This window comes from Cinclus cinclus, chromosome 4 (genome assembly GCF_963662255.1).
Source record: "Cinclus cinclus chromosome 4, bCinCin1.1, whole genome shotgun sequence".
Taxonomy (NCBI): domain Eukaryota; kingdom Metazoa; phylum Chordata; class Aves; order Passeriformes; family Cinclidae; genus Cinclus; species Cinclus cinclus.
In genome coordinates, this window is record NC_085049.1 from 37,405,929 (window position 1) to 37,429,337 (window position 23,409).

Genomic DNA, 23,409 nt, shown 5'->3' on the forward strand with positions numbered 1-23,409 from the left:
TGGAATTGTGTCTTTTGTGGCAGTCTGTAATCTGATGTTTAAACTCTGTCAAGAAATCTCAGCAGGCAGCTCTCACATCAAGAACAGAGATGAAAGTAAAATCATCTTACTCCAGTAATTCTACAATCCAAGGCCAAAAGCTAGGTGTAACGTAAGTTATCTTTGCCTTTTTCATAGATGTTATTCTGAATATCATTGATGACCAGTGAAAGAGAGGAGAATCTCAGGGCTTGCAGTTGCCGAGACAGAAATTTGCACTGAAAAGGAGAAAACTCTGAAAAACAGTTTTGGTATCTTTTTACTGTCTTCAAATAGGAGAAATTCAAATATATAGCATAGCATCTAGAGAAGTACAAAACCAGCCAGATAAGTGCAACTCCCCTGTTTTCCATCTTTCCATTTTTTTTTGCCTTGGCTGCAGGTCTAAGGTAACATGGAGCATTCAAGATGCAGATTCATGCTGGATTTTCTGGTTTTGGTTTTCTGTCCTTGTTTCTGCTTTTTGGTTTTTTTTTTTGCTACTAGTGAGTGTGACCTGAACATTTGAATTTTGAGGTGTTGGTTTTTTTAGCATGCCACATCGCCATTCATTGTTTGATCTTTTCTGCCTCTGATGTAGTGTTCTGTTTGACATCCATTATTGCTTAATAGTTTTGCTTCAGTAGCTGGAAAGAAATTTCTTAGATTTCCCTCTCCACAAGTCTGTTGTGCCCCTCTGATTAATACCTCAGTTTTATGTTTTCTTTGAAGTCAGACCCAAGTGTTTGAGAGTGCTCTGGCGTTGTTTTGGAGTGTTGCTTCTCTACTCACTCGAAGAGCACGCAGCTGACTGTGGTTTATCCATGGAAGATTTGAAAAGCACTGCAGTTATTTGCTTAGATTTATTCAACTTGACAAAGGGAATATTCACTGGATTATTAAAATTGAAGCTTTTCCCTTGTTGTATCTGCTAACTAAATATTCCCTCTGTTGATTGAAAAATGGATAGCTTGAAAGCTGGCATTTATAATTTTACTGACACCTCAGTATCTGTAAAACTCTCTGGTTTTATTCCGAAACAGAACTGAAATAGAGGTTTGTTTTAAACCTATGCATATGGCCATTTTTCAGATTGAGGAAAAAAAATCCTAGTGCTTTTAATAAAATACTAATTTCCTTGCCAAGATTTATTAGACATCTAAGCCAGTCTGACAGGGACACAATTATAAGGAATATATCCCTCTCTTTAAGAGTACCTTGAAGGAGTACTGGTCATGTTGCAATTCTGTCTATTAGCTGTGTTCTTTGGAGAGTGATCTATGTCAAACATATCTGAAAGCCATAGGTATGAGGAAGACTGAAGTTCAGTCAGTTTGTAGTCAGCATGTATCCTTCAATCACATGCTTCTAGTAATACCTTATTGTCCCAATTTGATGTCATGGTAAGATTCCCAAGAATTTGTTTATAATAGACCTCTAAAATGTCTAACTGGCTTTACCTACTCATAATTCTGGCTCCTGCTGAGCCTGAAATTAAAAGTTTTGACAAGAAGCAAGAAATACATTTCTCTGTGTCATGTTTGCTCTCCTGCTCTTGTTCTCTGCTGTGCACTCTCTCTTCCCCTACACTTTCTCCTTTTGTTCTGGACCAGCCTTACTGCTGCTTTGTAGTTTCTGATGACGAGAACAATTTTTTGACACCCTGGCAAGCATATGAATAAAGCTTCTAATGGAAATACATTTTTTTCTGACCCAGTCAATTAAGACTGACTTCATGTGTTCTATTGTCTCAAGCTGATTTTGTATTTGTCAGTACTTTCAGCCACCTGTTGTAATTTCACTTGTGCTGAGTTCAGTGTATATGTATATTAACTCTAACCTATAGGGAATAACAGTGAACTACTGCAGTTTATAATTTTAACAGTTTTAATAGTTTCATTACCTTCTATTTTATTTCCAAGTTTCCTGGGTTTTTTAACCATCAAATGATGTAGTTTTGTTTCTTAGGATTTTAGATGGATGTGCTCAGCTAGCATTCTACTAATAGAGGGTTTCTAGTGAGTTGTAATCTGTTCGCAACATCAAATGTAAGTGATACAAATAATTGGCAATAAGATTTTTTAGTGGCTTATTGTGGATTTTTTTTTGTGTGTGATTTCTTGTAGTGTGGGCTGTATACTTTTAAATGTTTTTTGTCATGTAGACATCTTGGTATTGGTTTATGTTATTTTTTTGAGTTTCATTGCTTGTCTGGTATTACAAGCTCTTCATACATAAAGATGTGGAAAAGGATATATAAAGGATATATCCCTCATGGATATATACATTTTTAAATTCATTAAATCAAAAGGACTGTTTTCAAGTGGGATAGAAGATGACAGTGTATATGCAGCTTTGTATGCAAGTTCTATTACAAACAGTTCAATAGCAATAATTATAGGAAGTAGCCTGACCAGTGATCTCTGATGAAGCACTCGTATTTATGCAGCAAACATTATTGAATGTTCTATTCCATTATGCATAATAGCAGTTGTAATTATTCTGTGGCAGATTCTCCTAACTTTATTATTAGGATTACTGTACCTAAGCCTGTAAGCTCATGTGAATATTCTTTGTGTTCCCCAAGCTACAAGCAAGTAAGTTGTGACCTTTGCTAGCAGCATAACAACTATCAAGTTAATCATTATTTATAGCAAAAGGGCATGTTTTTACCCTCGTACTTGCGGAACCTCATGTCCTATGAGGCTTCATCATTTGGCTAGGGATCTCAATTTGCATGCTTTTAGCATTAGATTAGTTAGTAATTGGAAGGAGTAATGTTTTGTGGCTTCTGCACCACAGTTTAAATTAAGACCTGTGTGCCTCATTTGAAGCAGGCTTTTATGCCAAAAACTCGAGCAAAGAAATTACAATGCTTCAGACTAGAAGGAAGAAGTCTCTGTGTCATTCTGTTTCTTATGAAAAGCCCTTGTGACCCTATTTGTTGACTCCTTTTGTAGAAGCTGTATTTTGATTTGCTAGACCTGAAACCTTACTGCTAGTTAAAATATCATGATGAACAAGTTGTATTGTTTCTATACTTGTTTGTTTTTATACTTGTGTGTATACTCAATTTGTGTTATTTACAGTAGAGAAAGGCTTGCCAAAGGATTTCACCTTGTATTTTTTAAAATAGACAATAGTGATTGTTGATGCAAATGAATAGTTTTCCTTCAGTTTCTTCTAACAAAATAGTATTGTCTGAACATTTATCAGGTTTTTTTCTGAGAGAGAAGAAAAAAAGCCTACACTGTTGTATTTTTCTCAAACACAGTTCTAATGTGTAATGAGTTGGATATCCACCCTGGATGTCAAAATGAGGTCAGGTATTGTTAAAAATGCATTTAGAGTGCTTTAAGTTAAAAAAGCTTATGAAATATCTAAATATCTTTAAGTTCTAAGGCATTTCCTTTGTTTAAATGCAGAAAAAAATAGGAGTCAACTGGGATAGTCCAACTAGGGCAATACTGTAACTACATGGTGTATTTCTCTGTAAGATGTTGGTGCAAGAAGTGTGTGAACACCCATTTAGATATTTTCTAAGTGTCAGCTATGAGATACATTATCTTTTGGAACAATGGTTTAAAGTTTCTATTTGTTTCGTTCTTCTCTTTTTGGCCTTTTAAGGCAGATACCTTTGGAGTACTAAGGAGTTTGCTTTGAGAGAATATGTCATGTGTATGATTCCTGCTTTGTAAGATTGGCTTCTGCTTTCTACTTAGTAGTGTTGTAAGCTTCTGGCCCCTATGTTATCTGCATTTGGCAAAGGGAGAATGACTGAATTGTTTGTGAATTTGTATCTAAGTCACTTGTATGTAAATATTTGATCCTTTGGTGGAAAATGCTGTAAAGGTGACAAATAATTCTGGGAATCCTGATTAAAAATTAATAATAAAATAACTGCTAATTAGCTCCTGGTTTTCATTTATCTGTTTCTTGCAGTGCATTGAGTCTAGTAAATAAAACAGCAATGAGCATTAATATATTTATAACTTAGATTCAGACCTTATCTCTATGGATGCTAAAGTGATCTGCTTTGATCCCCTTATTTACCCAACTAGAAATTTGCCTGTAGCCCAACATGTAACTAGCCTCATTTGCTCTTTATCTAAACGTTGTCATATCCCTTCCCCTCTCTGTACCACATTTATTCTTTTGACCTATCATATTGCTTACTGTGACTTACACCTACTAAGGACCCTACTACTTCATTGTGGAGAGCTAGGCTGAAAGGATAGTGCAGGAGGGAATCTTCCCCAATGACTTGCAGCTCTTCTGATTACTAAGGAGTGGAAGCATCTGTGTCTCACCAATCAGTTTGGGGTTATAAAGGTGTGTGTTAGTGGGGACTAGTTACAGGCACTTGCAGTTGGAGTTGAGACTGGCGGGGTCTGCTGGAGTAAGAGAAGGAGGCTGCTGGCTGTGCTATAAGGTGGTAAGGGACAGATAAGGTAAGAAGGTGTTGTGTGAGAGACAGGGTTAGGCAGCCTGGAAAGGGACAGCTTGGGGTTAGCCAGTCATGCAGAAGGAGTCAGAGTTGCATGGAACTGCCTGCAAGACAAGGAATCAGTACTGTGTGAAGCTGCCAATAAAGCAAAGAGTTAGAGTACCCAAGAGAGGCATTGGGAGTTGTAAGGTAAGAAGTTTGATGAGAAAAAGGCATGTAGAGTTTGTGAAAAATGGACTGGTGGGAATGCCAGCCCTGTCTATCTCAACTTAACTCTGACACTTTCTCTTGCATCTTGGAAAACTAATTTTTCACAAATCCCACTTGAACTATGTCAACTAGTCTGTTTAGCAATGTTGAATGAGAAACTGTAGTAAGGAGAAATCAGCACTTCTAAATTGCTTTTGAAGTTAAAAATAAATAATATTTAATTTTATTTGAGGGCAAAGTTTACTGAATAACAATAGAATGAAATTTGACACTGTATAATTACTAGTGTTGAGAAGAGTTAATTTCAGTTTCCCTGTTGGTTTACTTATCAGAGCTGCCATCAGTTTGGTGAGGGGACTATCAGCAGTGAAAGTCCAGTGGTTTATGTGATAGTTCAAGTTATAGTATAAATGCCTCTTCTGCAACAACAATTTTTTTAGCTGGTGTTGCAGTCATTGTACAAAGATGAGTAGCCTAATTTCAACACAATGTGCTTTATTGCATATGTTACCTAACTCTGGAATCTACATTAGTGGTTATCTCTTGGCCAACTTGGGAGATACTGTAGTTGTTTGGAGACTCTGAAAAAGCTTTCTGAGAAATAAACTATTATATAACTTCAGTCTGGAATACTCGAAAATAATTTCTGTTGAGTGAAAAGAGTCCCTGTTTTAAAGTAAACCTTGTAAACATAAGTAAAGACAGTACTGTGGTGGGCTTCTTCCTTCCTCTGCCCTTTCCCAAGAGTTTACTCCAACCCAGCATTGATATCCTGATTTTGTATTGTATCACACCAAATAAATTTGGGGAAATTGATGTACTTCCTAATTATACATTAATTACTTGGTTATTTTGATTCACGTCTTTTTGTGTGCTGTTATGGAAGGCCCACATTTATTGCCAGTGTCAGTGTGTGCTGTAGGTATAGGGCTTGTTTTTCCCCTTTGCAAAGAATGCTGAGGTTAGTATTGCTACAAGTACATACTTCATTTTTAGTGCATTATGCTTTTATAAATTGTAAGATGCCTGCAAAAAGCTTGTTTAGTTTTTTTTGTTTTCCCTTGTAATTAGTTACTTGGTTTACCTTTGATTTTAATATTAAATGCTAAGTAATAACAGCAGTCTCTTCTTTTCATCAGGCTTGCCATAGGTATGTATCCTATGTGATCTGATTTACATGCAGTAGTGCATTGAAAGATGTAAACTAGAGTTTGTCGTAAATTAATGATATTTGATAGGCCATTTAATAAAGAAATGTTTCTAATGTATTTCCTCTAATACAACAGATTCTTAGCCTCTTACTATAAGTGGGTATGTTTTTACTAATTTTAATGGGTTTTACCTGTTGATGGAAAGAGATTTAGGCAGAAGATTGATAAAGGAAAGGTAGATCTATTTTTCTCCCTTTCTTTCAGCCTTCTTTGAATCCTGGGGGAAGACAAGCATCTGATGTAGTACTCTTAAACCACTGGAGCATTAGAAATTATGATGTACAGCGTGGGGACATTGTGTCACTAGTGTAAGTAATTTTGCATGCATTTCAATACATGCTTATGTAGACGTTGAACCGTTGGTGTTTCATGTACAGTAATGTAGGTATATACATGAACAAGGAACTTAACATTTTTATAGTACATTATTGGTATTTCTATAATCTGTTTTTCAAAACTCAGGTGTTCAAAGAATGTATTACTAAGTTTTTACTTGAAAGGGATGGAATGTAAGAGGTCTTGTGTGTCTCTGTACCAAAACTGCCAAGAACAAAGAGTTGTGAGATAAAAAACAGATAAAACGTTATGTGGATTAAAGGAATATAGTTTCAGGTTGTACTTATGAGAAAAATTTTCAGTTTTCCTTATCGACTAATACTGTATGTTTTTCTTCCTGGTGAAGTATGTTTAATGAATAAAACTTCAGATCACAAAAATTTAGCCACCTCCATAAAGGACAAATGGAGCAAGATATAATTTTACATTTAAAATTGAGAGGTCTGTGTATCAAGCCAAAAGGTGGCAGTGTTTCTCTGTTGAAAATACTCAAGACTAACGGGGGACAGTAACTCCATTTCAGCATTAATATAATATAGAAACAGAATGTCAAAGTGCTCATAACTGATGCAGGGATATAATACGTACTCATATTATGTGCTTGGAGAGTTGAAGCTTAAGGTTTTAGTTTTGAGTGAAATGCACAATATGTAGATTGTAACAGAAATGGCTTCGGAAGCCATATTATCTGCCTGCCTTTTTGTCATATATAATTTTTAATTATCTCAATTTTTTTTTTGCCTACCTCTTCACTGTAGTGGTAATTTTCACTACCAGCCCTGAAAGCCAACTCTCTCATGTAGTCTGCTTTTGCTAGACACTTAAAATTTGCACTGTGATGTCTCATTTTCTGTCATGTAAAATTTTCTCTAAGTAGTCTAGCTACAAATATGAATTTATTCATGTTTGCTACAGATAATATTGCAAGAGGACTCCAATTTCAGATCACTTAATGATTGCTGTAAAATGAGATTCTGCCTGTGTGTGCATCTCTCTGCCCAAGTCATGCTCTGGTGATTGTTTAAAGGAGTCAGTATAACTGATTAGTAATTAATAGACTGAACAAAAAAGAGCATGTTGTCTGATCAGAAAACAAAATTAATAGTTTCATTCCTATTATACTACTTGAACATTTGTGATTCTGTCTGAGCTATCTGCATTGGTTATTTTCACTTTGTTGGATGTTTGAGCATGATAATTAGTATTTTAGATGCTGTGGGGATTTTTGTATGTTTGGAAACTTCTCCCTAATCTTGATGGAGGTTATGTGCACCTGTATAGAAGAAGTTGTGTTTATGCACTGTATGCAAGTTTTTCTTAGTCTTTGGGAAGTCCAGCGGATAATCAGATCAGAGTACTCCAAAAGCACTTTAAAATCAATACAAAGGAAGTTGAACAGTGTAAAATAATCTATTGTATAGCTTTATATTAAAATATCCTTCAATGTTTACATTTATCAGTGACAACTTTCAAGTATCTCATGATACGGGTTTGTAAGAAGTGGCTTTGGTCTACTTGGCTAAAATGTTTTTTTTAATTGTGTGGTAAAGTCTTGCAGGATATAGTACCTAGATGTGGTTTTGTACTTGTCAGCTTTTGAGGCTTAATTTTGCTATACAATGCTTTTATTGTATGAACAGGTTAATACTTTTATCTTTTTAATTTTGATTGTTTACATATGGTTTCTATAACTCCTATATATACATGAGTTTTACTTGCTGGTCCTCATTGTCTGATTTAGGTAGGCCTTCCCTGTTGATGCCTTATCTCCCATCAGGTGCTCCTTTACTATTCCTCTCAGAAATTCAGTTGTGGAAGTGTTGGTGTGACTGAGGTAGGCAAATGGATATGTAAACCTTTGTTTTACATCCTTGTTGGCTGCTTTACATTTGTCCACTGTCTCCTCTTTGCCAAGTTGTACCAGAAGATAATTTAGAGGTTGTGGAAAGGTGGTCTTCTGCAGAGCTGAAGTAAGATAATCCTTCATGGCAGCATGACTAGGGCCATTCAAACTCATCTCTTTGCTCCAAGTTTTGGCTGTTGACCTTCTACTTACAATGGACATTGCTAGGTGGGATCTCAACAATCCCTTTAGGAATTGTGGTAGGAACAGCAGCCATCCAGAATGACATGCTATCTCTGATGGTATGAAGAAAGCGAAGAAGTGAGTTAGTCCTGGTGATCCTGGATGCCTCAGAAGAGAATCAGTGAGCCTGTGGTCATGATCCTGATGCTGCTTGCAGATCTCAAGGGTTTTCCTCTGTTGTCCAATCTAGTTTTGATAAACATGTGTATATATATTTATTTTATGACTTTGATTGCAAATGAACACCCAAGTACTTGGTGGTGTTTATACCTAGTAAAGGTACTAGGTACTGAATGGAGACTGCCCGTATCTGTCATCTTGGTCAGTCATCTCAACCACAGCTGTCAAATTAGCCACTGTATGTGCACGTGTGCATTTACCTTGTTTTTGACAAAATACTTAGAATGGCATTCGTCTTTAAAAAGATTAAGTTAGAGTCATGTAAAACCAATGGAGATAAAAAGTTGTTAGCAAATAATTATTTTTTTAATTGTAGATTAGTGTTGTACAAGTAGTTACGGTACCTCAGCCTTTTGAGTTTTTTTTTCCCTTTAACTTGAACGAATTTTTATTGATACCAGAATTAGGAGAACTCCATGTTACATGCTGTGACTTTTGAACTCACTATTTTAAGTTGTTTCAGAATTAAGAAAAATGTTATCATTCTTAACTTGATCACTTACTTGAGTGCTTAGTTTAGATACTGCAATATTACTGGGACTTAATACAGTTAAGATCAAAGCTGTAATAATTTTTAAATAAATGAAATATTTTTAGTTATTCTGTCTACCAGAATACTGTCTTTCCATCTCTTAAACGTATTTAAACGAAGAAACAACTGTGTTACATTTTTAGTTTTGGAAATGCGTCTGTCTTCAAAGAGAAAACCTCATGTCCTACATGATTATTTATTTTTCAAAGGTGAATGCTTTTTTTTGCCAGGCAGACCTTGATTTTTCAATACTTTGTTTGAAACAGGCATCTCTTTTGTAAGAGCTTAGCTGAGGTAGATCTCAGTAGTTATGTAGAACTTCATCAGATATTGCAGAATAATTTACAAGACATGTAGTGTTCTCTCAGCTGGTTTTACTCTGTAAAGTTGGAATGCCAGCAGCATTGTAGCTAGAGCCCTATGTGTCACAGTGGGGGTTGCACAGCTCGTGCAGTTCCCTGGGAATACATGCTGCAAGCTGCACTTCCCAGTACTTATAGACATGGAGATCTTCTACTGCACATTAAGGGATTTTTTTACCAGCTTTACTTTTATGCAATTTTTTCCTTACTCTGTACAAATGCAGGCATTGTTATAAAATGATGTTGTCAAAGAGTGATTTCTAGGACTAGAACTCATTTTGGTTGCTGTTATGGAAAAACCTCCTGTCCTGGCTGGCTGCACAGTCATACCATCTTTTTATTCCAGAATTCCTGTCTTAATGTAGAAAAAGGTTGATGCTTAGTTTTTCAAATGATGAAAACTTAAGGTTGAAAACATTGATACATTAATTTTAACCTTGAGGTCAAAAATTAGAGGTTAAAGATTGTGCTATATCTGCAATAGAGAGAAGACCTTCTCCAGTGTTTAACTGAGAGCAGGAACCTGCTTTCTGTATAGGTTGCCAGGTGTGTGCCTCCACTGCGAATTTAGAATGTGTTCTTATGTGTCAAAAATAGCTATGTGAAATTAATTGGGGGGTGGGGAAGAGAAGAACCCTGCTGTTTGTTCTGTACATTCTGAATGGTAACATGCTTTTTAAAAGTATGAACTATAATAGCTAAATGGGTAGTATGTTTAAAAGCGTGTTTTTAAAGGTCAGCTATAAAAATAAGGAAATAAGTGTTGTATATTTTGTCAGCTTTTTTTCTAATGTAGGAGCATAATTGCTTTAAATACAAATTCAACTTTCTACATCTAAAGTTCCTTGGCATTAAAAATCCCCAAATCATACTTCTTGCCTCCTATCCTTATTCTCCTTATGAGGGATATTAAATGGCTTCTGTCACTGCTTCCTCAGACCTAAAGGAGTAAACTCCTTTTTTTTTTTTTTTTTTTTTTTTTTTTTTTTTGGGTAAACTGCTAAGCATTCATGCGAGCTTGATCTTTGAAAAATCCCGTGTGGGTCATCATTCCAGAGGTAGAATCAAAGTACTGCACTTAAGGTTGTTTCTACAGCCGTGTCCCTCACAGACATCTGTTCAGAAATGAGAACTGGACAAGATAATTATGATGATGATTTCATGTGATGGTTCAACATGTTTCAACCTATACACACAAATCTGAATAATGCAATTTTTGAAGGAATGTAGTCTTGTTTAGTTGATGAAAACAAGAGTTCTCAAATGGTGCAAACTGAATATGTTATTCATAGGAGATTGCTAATTGGAATTTCATTATTGAGACTAGCTTGGTAAAATAAATATCAATAAGAAGGTATTACTGCAGGAACTGCTTCAAACTTGAATTTGTTATAATTATGAAATGGTTTTCTAGTAAATTCTGATAGATATAACATGAATGAATATGTAATGGTTCTTGCATTATGTTTAAGAAAGCCTCTTTCTGACTAAAATACTGGACAACCTTTTATGAATGCCTCTGCTTGGGTTTCTTAAGTCTTCCAATTTCTGTTCTATTTTTGTTCGTACTTAGGTCTCTGTACCAAGTCATCTGTCTTCTGGCAGGTAGGACACTGCAAAGGAGGTTGTGCTGACACAGAAGCTAAATAATCACTTTAGTTTCTGTGCCTCAGTGACCTCAGAAAATCTTATCCTATTCTGTTCCTTTAGCTGGGGAAAAAAAAGCCCCAACCCTCTCATGTCTTTTGTTGATAAAAATCAAATATATAGCTCTACTTTTATTATCTGTGTTAGGATTTATTCTTAGTGTGGGTATCATACTATGTGTTAATACTGTTGGTGGAAGAAAGCTGTGCATCTTCTATTTATGAAGTAAAATCCTTTTTCTAAGGAAACTTTCCAGATACTGTACATGATTCTTGGTTGTATTATGAAGTGCTCAGGAGGGGTTTAATAGGCAGTGATTGTATTTCTGTGGAAACTGAGCAGTTGTGGAGGAAAGAAGTTGTTGCAGTTGAAGTTATGGTTGTTACATTTAAAGCCTATGCATATGACCAAGAAGTTGACAAGATTTAATTGCAAAAATCACTGCTGGAAAGAGTCTGGCTACATTCTTTAGGCCAAAAAGTCACAGAAATGAAAGTCATAGCTTACAGATTGTTTAGTGGTTAAATTTCAAGTTGGAGATTTAAAAATAACTGTACTTATTTTCGGAAAGGTAATGATAAGGAAATCAGATGGCCTTTGCTCTTTGTGAAAGAGGTATTGATTGATTGAGAAGACTACATTAGAATTGTAAGTGGTGCTGTGAAAACTTCATATTCTGGTTGTGTTTTTTATTGGACTTGCTTTTGAATTAAGTACCTTGCTGTTGAATTTAGAAACAAGTTGTTGCTTGCTGAACATTTATTAGAGTATCTATTAGAATACTACATTGGAAGTAAACTAAATCCACTTCATTGATTTGTTTTAGGTTTTGGGTTTGATTGGTTTGTTAGTTTGTATGTTCTTGGTTTTCCTGTGTATTGCGTAGTCTTTGTGTTTTATTTAAAATGCAACATTGAGAGACTTGATGACAATTACTCAGATACAGTGTGGTATTTGGTTGAATTTACTTCTGAGATAAGTAGCGTAAAGTTTCTTTAAGATCCATTGTAGTGCAAGTGGAAGGAGATTAGTCTTGCCCACCTCAGAAGCAAAATGCTTAAAAATGGAGATCTGTAGATTATCCTATATAGAACAACTTTAGTTTTGATGGTCCTGAATTGGTACTGTATATATAAGTATATTGACTTATCTATATTTACACTGGAATAACTTATAGTAGTGTTGCAACTCAGCTAGATTAAGATGTAAACGATCAAAACAATTTGAAGTTACACAAATGTGTGTCTGATTCTTTGGGAAGTGAGATGTGAGAAAACATGGTTGTAATCTTCAAATTTTAGGATGATCAGGTGTTAGCAACTTAATTGTTACATAAGGAGGCCCTAGGTTCTGCTTGGTTCTGTTCTGCTGTTAACTGTGTTATTTTCAATCTCAACATTCACTGATTTAGTAATTCAATGTAATTACTTTTACTTCACCTTTTAGTGATCAGGCAAATGAAGAGGAAGAAACTTATTTTACCAAATGACAATTTTTACCTTTTCAATAGCAATTTTGAAAAAAATGGAGCAGCATAGCATAGGTTTTATACTAATCTGGATGACGGGCAGTCACGCTATGTTGGAGGTCCTAGGTCTAAGTGGATAGCTGGTTGGAATGTTGCAGAAATTGCATCAGTGATTTGGTTGGCTGGAAAGCGGTCTCTGATCCTGTAACTCTGCCTTGTAGTAGGATGGCTGTCTGCCCTGTGGAGGTCATATTGAGCAAAAGGAGCTTGAAACCTGCCTTGGTTCAGAAAAATGTTGCTTTTACCTTTTGGAATAGTTATAATTTAGATGCTAGGAATATGCTTTGCTGCAGTAGAATCTGCTGCCTTGTATGTACAGAAAGGTAACAGTATATGTTTCCTGAACTTTTTTCTTTGAACCTTAAGAAACTTTGAAAACTCTTACAGGAAAATATTGGATACCTTTTTTTCTCAGTACATTTCCACCTGCTGAGAAGTAATTACTTGTTATTTATGACTGGCATTGCTTGTAGGTACTTGGAACCAGGAAAGGTTTTACAAGTCAGTGAAATAAGCTACAGTCTCATTGCTGGAAGTGGCAGGCAATATGATTTTCAGCAACTAATGTGAAATTCCAGTGCTTCTTCTCTGTAGGGTGTTCAGATTAGACACCTTATGTAAATTGAGATTGAAAATCTGTGGTGATATATAATTAATGGGCATTCATATTGTTATTCTTGCACTTTTGATCAAGTGCATTTTTTGTTATGATAAATATAGACGGACTGTAATTTTAAAAAATATGCTCTGAATACATACTGTGTTTAATCTGCTGATCAGATATTTTGATACTTTGAGATTGTTAAACTGATAATTTGTTGAAAGTAGTTTCCTTCCCTTGAAAGTGGAGCCAATATTCTGACTATGATTCCTAGAGAAGATAACAAATAAAGTACTTTGTGTTAGGTTCCACTGCACTTATGAAATGCCGAGTGCTGAATTTATGAAACACTAGATTCAGTTTAAGATAAACTCACTATTTTAAGTGTTTACCTTTCATATTGCTCTACTTGAATTGTGAATAGTCCACATTTTGGTCCTAATGATGCTATTTCACCTATTATCTAGAAATTCTAAACTTATGAAGAGAGAGAGTAATAAATTTTTTGTGTTTTTTTTTTTCTGGAATAACTCTGGAAATCAATGTATTCTTTCTTTTCCATATGAAATCATTATTTTTCAAAGAGATCCAGTCCATTGGCATCAAGGCTTGCATATTTCAATGCTAAGTTTTGCTACCTGCAGTAGTATGAGAGCTCAAACAGAGAAATATGGGTAGGATGTCACAGTGTGATTTAGCAGTTCTTGAATCCTAGAATACAGTAATTTTTCTGAAGAGGTGAAGATTGATTATTTATATTTTAAGTTCTGGATGTAAGCAATTAATCAAATTAATTTGGTTCTTTGTATGCAAAAAGATACCTAAATACATTTTATCTTTTTTTTTTTTCAATTTGCCTGTTTCCATTATGTGTACAGTTTGGGAAATACTGAGGTGATATTTTATTTTACAGGCGATCCTAAACATTGTGTTCTTATAGAAATTATAGATTAAATATTGCCACAGCTGACTTTGTATTTTTCAGTAATAACTTCCCCTAAGCCAGTTTAGTCAGTTGTATTATGAGCAACCATAAATATTAACTGTGGAATGTTTCTTCTAGGAATCTTTCAATTAAATACATGCATGCTGACAAAGTGAATTTTGCTTACACATGAAAAATATTTATTTCCAATCTAATTGGTCAAGTTTGAAGAAAAACCATGGGTCTTGACCTGTGCTGAGTATATTGTGCATGTGAATATTTTTGCATGTAATAAGCAGTCTTGGCCTTGTTTTCTGTTTTTTTTTTTTTTCCAACCTGTTAGCAAAGGCAAAAGCAAGGGAGTGGCAATTTATCAGGCTTAAAATTATGATTAACCTTATCACTGTATTCTCTAGGAAAATTATATTGATGAAAGTAACAGTTTTTTGTGCTATCAGCTGTTCCTGAAAAGTGTGATTGAGTAACATTTAGCTTTAAACACATGTGTAAGTATTTTTATTTGGCACTTCATTGTTATTGTCAACTGCCCTTCTGATGATTAGCTACAGAGAAAAGTCCTTCTCAGACCTGCACAGCGGAGGGATGAGACCGGTGCTGTAGCTGCAGCAATGGGCATTCTGACTATGCACATGGGGGGAAAAAAAGGCAGGATGAGAATTTCCAAGTCATTAGCCAGAGAGGCTATGAAACCTCCAGACTTAATTGAAACTGGACTAGCAAAAACCAGAGCATCCTCATCTGGCTTTCCAGTTGCATCTGTTTTGTCCATGAGCAAAAGTAGATGGCTTCCAGAGGTCCTTTTCAACCTGAATTATTCTGTTTGTGTACATCAAATGGAATTTCGGCAATGTAACTTTTAAAGTGGGAGGCATGCTATAGGCTATACATTATCAAGGTTAACATTACTACTTAATGTTTACAGTAAGCGTTATGATGTTTTTAATTTGTTTTATAGAATCGAGTGAAATTTCTAACAACCTCTTGTTCTGTGTATGTGGTTGTGATATTTGTCTTAGAACTGCTTCTAAAGGACCCAGCTATGCATTGAAAACCTATTCTGTTAATAGCTGAACATACAGAGAACCTTAAGATTGCATTTTGGTTTTATAACTAGATTGTAGATTCTCTGAAGGAGAAACAATGGGTAGGTTCAGATGTGTGGGGTGGGTGGCAGACCACAAGCAGACATCCAAAGATTGGGACAGTTTAACATACTATAACGAAGGGAAATGCTTGGCCAATATATCAGGACAGTTGTTCCCAAGTGAGAAGTGGAGCCTGCCCAAGTATACAAGCAATTGTTTGCTCACTTGTTAAATTTTCAATGAAGTCTGACTGGATTAATTCATAAAGGACTGAAAATCAGAGAGAAATGTGTCAGGAATAGAGTATAAAAGTATAAAATGAAGGCACAAAAGTTAATGTGAAAGAACACTGGAAGCAAAGACAGGGGTTACCTACATATTTTCATGTCATGTCTGCAATTTAATGACTTTATGTAGGAAGAATCAACAAAAATCTTTTTCATTTATTTCACAAATAGAAGTTAAATTGATTTGAACTTGACCTGTGTCTTCTGCCAATATGGAGCAGAACACTCTAGCCAGCCTATTCTCTTGCCACTCAGCTTTGATTTTCCCTGTTATTGTAGGTATATTTTTTATTGCTACCTTTGTGAAATGTAGAAAATTAGTATATAGTCAGAATTTTGGAGTAGGGAAGGGAAAAGATATGAGTAAAAACTTTAAATTATTGTTCTCATAAACCCATCATCTATAACATAATGCCATTTAGGGTTTCAGTAATTAATAGCGTATATCTTAAGGCAAAAAAAGAGATAGCTAGTGAGCATATTTCTTGTGTTATGAGTTGTTTTATATGTTTGCTTTAAGGGATAGATTACTGGCATTCTCAGAACAATAACTTTGATGTTTCCAGAACTAGGGCAACTGTAATGACAGAAGTGTGGTTTTGCCTTATAAAGGGAAGTATGTTGTCAGCAAGCAAAGGATAATAGCATCCTGTACACCCAGAAGGCCTGCTGTGATGTTTGCGTCTGCATAAGATCCCCTTTGCCTTCAGAACAGGCTATTTTTAAACTGGTGCTGAGTTTGACCTTAGTAAAGAAATAGTGTTGGAAGATTTTTAAATGCATGGTCATGCAGTGTTCCTCAGTCCTATAGGATGCTGACAGTAGTATTTTTTCCACAGGAAATTTGTTTCCAGTTGCACTTTACTTGAGTTCAAAGGCTTACCTGTTTAACATTACCGGGAAAAACCCGATTACAAATTATTTTCTGTGTCCTTAATTGATGTAACTTACCTGAATCCATGAGACAGAATTAAAGATTTAAATTCATTGTTCCACGCAGCTTATGATGAGTTGGTCACATTTCTGATTAAAATAGAAATAGCTTCCATAGACTTTGTTGTTAACTATGTTTTCCTCACTATGAGTGGTGATGCTGTAAAACTGTGGAGAATATTAATTGTTCCAGGTCAATGCTACTACTTCTTCATAGGAACAGCATGCATACCTTTGATAACTGAAGGAGAATGGTGGTGTAGTTGACATACATTTGTTGTAGCATCTTTCAATACCTTGCAATGCCAGGAAATCTTAGGAACAATCTTTCATGGGTCTCTTGTAACCTTCTAAGACCCTTGTTATTGCATTGTATCTAGAGACAGGTGTTAAAACTGACAGTGATAGGAATCATTCCAATATTGCATTTTCCCTACTGGGAGAAATTTATGATGTGAGAATAGTTAAATAACATTAAGTAAGGCCTGGCTTAGCAAAACAAAGGCCTTAAGGTGTCAGAACCCAGATTCAGCAGGAAAAAAAGTGCATCTTAATATCTGCACTTTTTCTAGATACCTCTTGGCTTTTATAATTGAAAGAGGTGAGCACATTGACTTGGAATATTTTCTCCCCTTTACTTCCCTTTTTGCCTAACTTTTTTGAGGAATTATCTCAGTGATTATCTTTGAGAGAGTTTTGAGTAGCTGGCCTTCTCATGTTATTTATTTTTTTTTTTCCAGTTCTGTTTTCTAATCCTATGGCCATTTGTGGTGTTGAAAAGATTGCAGGGTTTATGAATGCATAAAGTGGGCTGGAGTTAATGGAAGTATTTACAGTAAGTCTGTAAGTCTGCAGTTTTGGAGCTGTTATCTCCCACTCTTCTGAAGTCTGCTGCTTTTTTTTCAGCTAATTCTGAGTTTCACTTTTCTCCTTTAAAGCACTTAAGGGTTTTCTTTTGGGCATGTTTGTTATGTATGTTTTAATCAGTTATTACCTGCGGTTAGTGAACAGGTATAGCATAATATAAGTCTCTAATACATATGTGGTTGAATTGCTAAATTTGAGAATACTAAAGCTTGCAAAGACTCTTAAAAGAGTTGTTTCACATTTCAGCAGTGTAATTATATGCGATTCAGCTCAGCAAGGTTTTCCAGTTTGCAAGATTTGCTAATGCAGCAGCAGTTAACCACCAAGGGAAATTTGGACTTGAAGGGACTCTTCATGTCCTGATTTGTAAAAGCCCTCCTGGGCTATTCTAGAAATTTCTGCTAGCAACTGCATTTAGCTCTTCTGTGTGGCTTGTTTCAATTCTGTGTGCAGCTGTATATACTATTTGCTGAAGCTCATGAGGTATGACATGGCAGCAACAAGTACATTCTCTAGATGGTAGCAGCAGGGCTGGCAAATGTGTCAGCTCCTGGGATGCAGAGAACATCAACAGAGCGTTTGCTCTTATTAGCACAGAGCATTACTTCAGGCTAGAAGTAATCAGTCGTGGTATATCTAATCTACCAGTTATGCTCCTGCTTCATGATATATTAATAATAATAATGACTGATACTGGAATGGGCTGAGTAAAGGTTTTATTTACTGTTTTGTTCTTTGTCTCACATTTGCAGTTGATAAAGAGAACAGATCAATATTGCTTTTATCATGAGCTTCATCTACATGAAGCTAAAAGTTGTACAGTATTTAATGTTATCTCATGAAGAGCCATTTTGCACACAACAGGGTTATGATTGCTGTATTCATATATTTGATCGGTCTCCCATGTGTTTTCTAAGAAACTGATTTTTGGAGATTGCTATGGAAATTTGATCCAAGTAGGAAAGGTGAACTAACATAGGCTTGTATGAATAGCTGATATTCAGAATGATCTTTTGACTTGGGAAGAAAATAAACCACACTCAGATTTTGAGAACTGTAATAGCAAAAATTTCAACAAATATGAATTGGTGAGATTATATTTTTTAAAAGTATCTGATAGACAAACTGACAACTAAGAGCCTTGCATAGTAACTTAATGATTATTATGTGTATTTAATACTTGTAGAACAATTTCAGATTACGTGATTGATTTGTGAAATATCCTATATGGACACACAGGTGTCAAATTATGAAGCAGTTGGCATGTAGTAGCAGAATGACTGCAGCACCTTACACACCCTGTAAAAGTTCTTAAAATATGTATGTGCTTTATGAAAATCAGTAATTTTTCCTTTCCCCCACAACTTAGAACAAAAGCCATGGTTGGTGCTGCTGAGAGCCCAGAATCTGAAAGGATTTAGAATCCTTGCTGCCTTTCTTAGGGCAAATGAGGTTCATATTGCCTGTGAGAAGAGAGACTGTAATTCCTGTTTTGCTCTTACAAGTCCTGAATATACTGTCAACTTTTTCTCCTTAGTATCTAAATTCAATATATATTTTAAAATGGTTCAGAAAATCAGGAGACTTGAAAAAGAGGAGAGGGAAAAATTTAATTGATGTATTTTACACCTTATTAAAAATCAAATATAATATTTACATTATTTAATATATTAATTTATGGATGGGTTTATGGTCTATAGGAGTGTTTTAGATCCTAGAGTGACACACTATTGTATTTGAAAATAAAATCCATTTTCATCAGTTTGCATGGAGTGTGCATGCAGCAGCTGAAGGCGCTCTCCCTACTGTGGTAATCCTCTAGTTGGATATGAGGATAATTCACCATCTTAGTCACGTATAGGATATATACATGTAGGGATTTGTTCTATTTATGACCTGTTAAAAAAAAATAATTTTGACCTGTGTATTCCTGACCATAGCAGAAAAGCTGGACTACATGACCTTTCAAGGTCTCCTTCAAACCAACCCATTGCATGGCAATAAGATCTCTTCCTGAAGTTGTGTTCTTGCTGGTTTTGGGTTGTTATATTCAGGTTCATACTAATAAGCCGAAACTGTTTTCCACTTCAACCAGTGTAACTGAGATTTATATGGAGGTTATATGCTAAAAAAACCCACATGTTTAGGTTTGTCTCCAGGTAATGGGTTTGGATACTTAGATTGTATCTGAGGTCATGCCCAAGGCATAGATAATGTGCTACTGCAAAATGAGCTGCTTTGCATTCCCCGCTTAATTTGAGTGTGTACATCTTGGGATGTCAATCATGCCTCTTTCAACCAGTTGTAATAAATACATTCAGAGATATCACAGAGAAAACAAGGAAGCTGAGAACAGGCCTGTGATGAAGGAAAAATTATGATTGACACTATTTTCTTTTGTTGATCCTAGCTGCACTTTGGAGTGTCTATTCAGTAGCAATTCTAGAGGGAAGATTGTGACATCTTTTAGTTCTTATTTTGTTTTACTTTATCATTGCAGATTTTCTTAAACAGATTACAACAGGCTAGTTTATCTATTAAAGCTTGGCCAGTGAGCAAGCTTGTTTCCTTCCTTCATAGCATCTTGTGTCTTGTTTGTATTTCAGAAGTCTCTAATGAAGGCTGAAGAATGAAGCCTCTAACTTATTCTTATTTATGTTCTGTTGTGCCTAGGCATGCTGATTTTGGACAAAAGCATCATTATTAAGAGACTACGTAGATTTCTTTGTCACCTCAAGGGGGGTTTCTGCATTAAACTTACTCCAATTATCTCTATTGTTTTAATAGTTAGATATCATAAATCAAACCTACTCACCAGAATTTCTCTCTAGTCAATAGAGAAAAATGAGCACTTACAGAAATGACTTTTTATCAATTATCTTAGACATTTTATATTAAATTATGGGCCAAATAAATGGCATGTAATTTAATTAGAATAAAATAATACTTCTATTTAAGTTTTCTACTTTTGTCCCTGAACAAGGTGATCAAATAGTAATGAAATTGGGTATGTTTCACCATACGCTTTTAAGGATTATTTACATGCAATTTACTACTGCTCAGAAAAAAAAAATAATTCCATGTTATATCTTAAATTTCAGGGTGACGTTTCCTACTTTTCACTGTACCTACTTGGACACTCCTTTTGAGAGACTGTGATAGCTGATCAACAAGGGTCTTCAGTTTTACAGTCAAATTTTCATCCTGTTGAGATGAACCATCTGTTAATGAGCTATACATGCAGATAACTAAATAACATGGGGGAGCTTCCATACTGCTCTTGTGTTGAAAATATTTTTTTTCCCTTCCTTCCTTCCTCTCTGTTAAATCACACAGAAGAAATAAGGTCATAATTTAATGAATAACCCCTTGGATCACAGATGCTGACAAAATGAAGCCTGAACATTTTAAATTGGCTGGCTGCTGTTATCCTAACAGAGCCCATTAAAGTCACATAAGAGAGGATAACTTACTATGTCGTGAAACTAGACTTTTTCATGGTTTCTTTGTAAATGTGACTAAATGTATGGATGGCATTAGTGATACTAAGTTGACAGAATTAAAACCACTGTCTGTGGGCACCGTTCAGTAACTTGATTTAATTGAGTTCTCACCACATTGATCTAAGAGGATGTTCAGGCAGTATTTTATGATGAGGGTTTGAAAGAGAATGCTGAAGCTCTCACAGAAGTGAAGAAATAAAAGCAATATTTGCATTTAAATATGTACATGTTTAGCTAATGACTTCATTAGACTCTTGCACTTTGAAGCAGTGGACAGTGTTTTGTATAGGGGCTTCAATCATTGTCTAACCTGAAAATTCATCTTAAGCTAGTGGTTTACTGCATTAACAGTGAGTGTGTATAACAGAGCAATTCAGCTCTAACTCAGATAAACACATTATAAATGGGGTAACAAAATCTAAGCTCCATTGATAGTATTGACTATATTGGAACTCCTGACTCTTAGTTCCCTTATTGATACCTAAATTTAGCATGGGTTATGGAACAGTATCATAAGTAAGTGAGGCTATAAGGATAATCAATTATCTTTTCTGTCAGAGCAGATAATGCCTTTTCATTTCTTCTTTCCTGGTTTCTTTCTGTGTGTCTCAGGTTACCTGTCCTCATTATTAATCAACGTGATTGTGAAGCTACTAAGCATCATATTATTGCTACTACCTACTTTTAAAATTTTACTGAAAAAAACTGGCAATAATAATCCCTGGGATTTTTAAAATGAATCTTTTGTGCATTTAAATATGGTAAGATTTTGGAAAATGCAGTATAAGCCTGTGAAGTGAGTGCAAGGAATTATAAATTGAATGCAACTCAATACAAGAAAGTAGAAAATTTTCATTTAATTACTGATACAAATTTATGGAGATGTCAGTGTTACAGGAGGGCTTGTGGTCTGTTAAATACAGTAAATGGCTTTAAGGACATTACGATGTACACATCTTAATTTTTGACAGATTTTACTTGAAAAAGCAATGTTACCAAGAACTAACATTCATCATGTAGCAAAAAGGCTGTGTTTTATATTATTGCACACTAGAATGAGATTATAAATTAAAGTCAAAATTAATAACACTTTTAAAATAAAGTAATTTACATTCTTCTTCAGCATGGAAGGTTTAAAAGGAGCAGTACTTGCCAATACAAGAAAACTATCCTAGCCCAACTTTTTGCAAGCCCAAGTAAATCTTGGTATGAAGTACCTTGTTGAGGGCTCTGGTGGGAGGGTAGCTAGGAAATCTGTTAAACCACAGATTTATAAATTAAGGTTTTGGCACAGAACTTGCCAAAGTTACACACATTAAAAACTGGTATTTGGCAGAAGTGCAAGACCACTGAGATTAGCTCAGTTGGTGTTATCAGCATCACACTATCCAAGGTTGTGGGTTTGATCCTGGTATGGGTCACTCAAAAATCAGACTTGATCCTGGTGGTTCCTTCCAACTCAGACTGTTCTGTCATTCTGTAAATATGAGGCTCCTTACTGTAACTCTCTAACAAAGAAAACGTTTACTTCAGCATCTCTTTTCAGAACTGGCAAAAGAAGGTGCAAATTGTCAGTTGGTTTCCCTGTGTGCCCTTCCTGATGTAGTTCCTCAGTATTGAGATACATTGGATATGTTTATTTCCATTAAATAGTACCTAAATCTGTACAGCATTTTCTAAAACAAATTCATTTGATCCATAAACTGCTAAATGTTACTTCCTCTCTAACTTTCTGTGGCAATAAACAGCAGAACTTACCAGGTGTTTTTTATTTTTCATTTGTTCTTCATCCCAGGAATGTCGCAAATCCATGCATGTGGTTGCTAATTTCAGGTATTAATTTCAGATTTAGCTGAAAATTGTGCCAGTATTGCAACTCTCAGTAGCTCTTTCTGTAGAATTCAGGATGGGTTGGATGGGAGTCTGAGCACAGTCTTCAGAGCATTATTTAGATTTGAAGAATCTCTTCAGATTGACTTTTCTCAAAAATAAGTAATTGTCATTTATGTAAAAAGTGTATTTCTTGCTCATATTTCACCTTCCTTTGCATCAATATTATAAAAAAAGAGAAATACTCAGATTATCTTAATTTCAGTACATGATGGTATAGGAAGGTATCCATAGACCAGGTGTTGAGTCCTGATATTAACACTGTGTCTTCCATTGTTAATATTAGCTCTGAGCTAGTATTAAATTTGTATCTTAGTGATGTCAAGTTGCATATGAAGAAGTATTTCTGGAATAGGAAAATTAATGCCATGATAATTTTTCCTTATATCCATGATTATTTAGTGATGGCACACTTAAACAAATGTCATTTTAACTTTTATTTATTTTACTTCTGCTATGTTTTTCATATTGCTGACTTGTATCTGTAAAATTCACTTGGATTGTGAAATTGATGCAATGTAAGAAAGCAGGAGAAAGGTTCACATAATTCCAAAATTAAACTTCACTGTTATATTACAGTGAGAAATATGCCTGTATTGGCTTGATGTAGGGTTTCTCATGATAATTTCAAATTCTGCTATGAAACATCCAAGTTTACTATGGAATCTTCACAAAATCTTTTTCCCAAATGACAGAACAAAAACCACAAAGAACTCTACACCTGTGCACTTTTTATTTCT

The 23,409-nt window shown here is 35.2% G+C and overlaps 1 protein-coding gene across 1 annotated transcript in view; it reads left to right on the forward strand.

The window, feature by feature from the left end:
- IMMP2L (inner mitochondrial membrane peptidase subunit 2) overlaps window positions 1-23,409 on the forward strand; it is a 393,363-nt gene that overhangs the window by 1,100 nt on the left and 368,854 nt on the right. Inside the window, exon 2 of the mRNA XM_062491103.1 lies at window positions 6,091-6,194. Coding sequence (XP_062347087.1) covers window positions 6,091-6,194 — 104 coding nt within the window. The remainder of the gene's footprint in view (window positions 1-6,090; window positions 6,195-23,409) is intronic.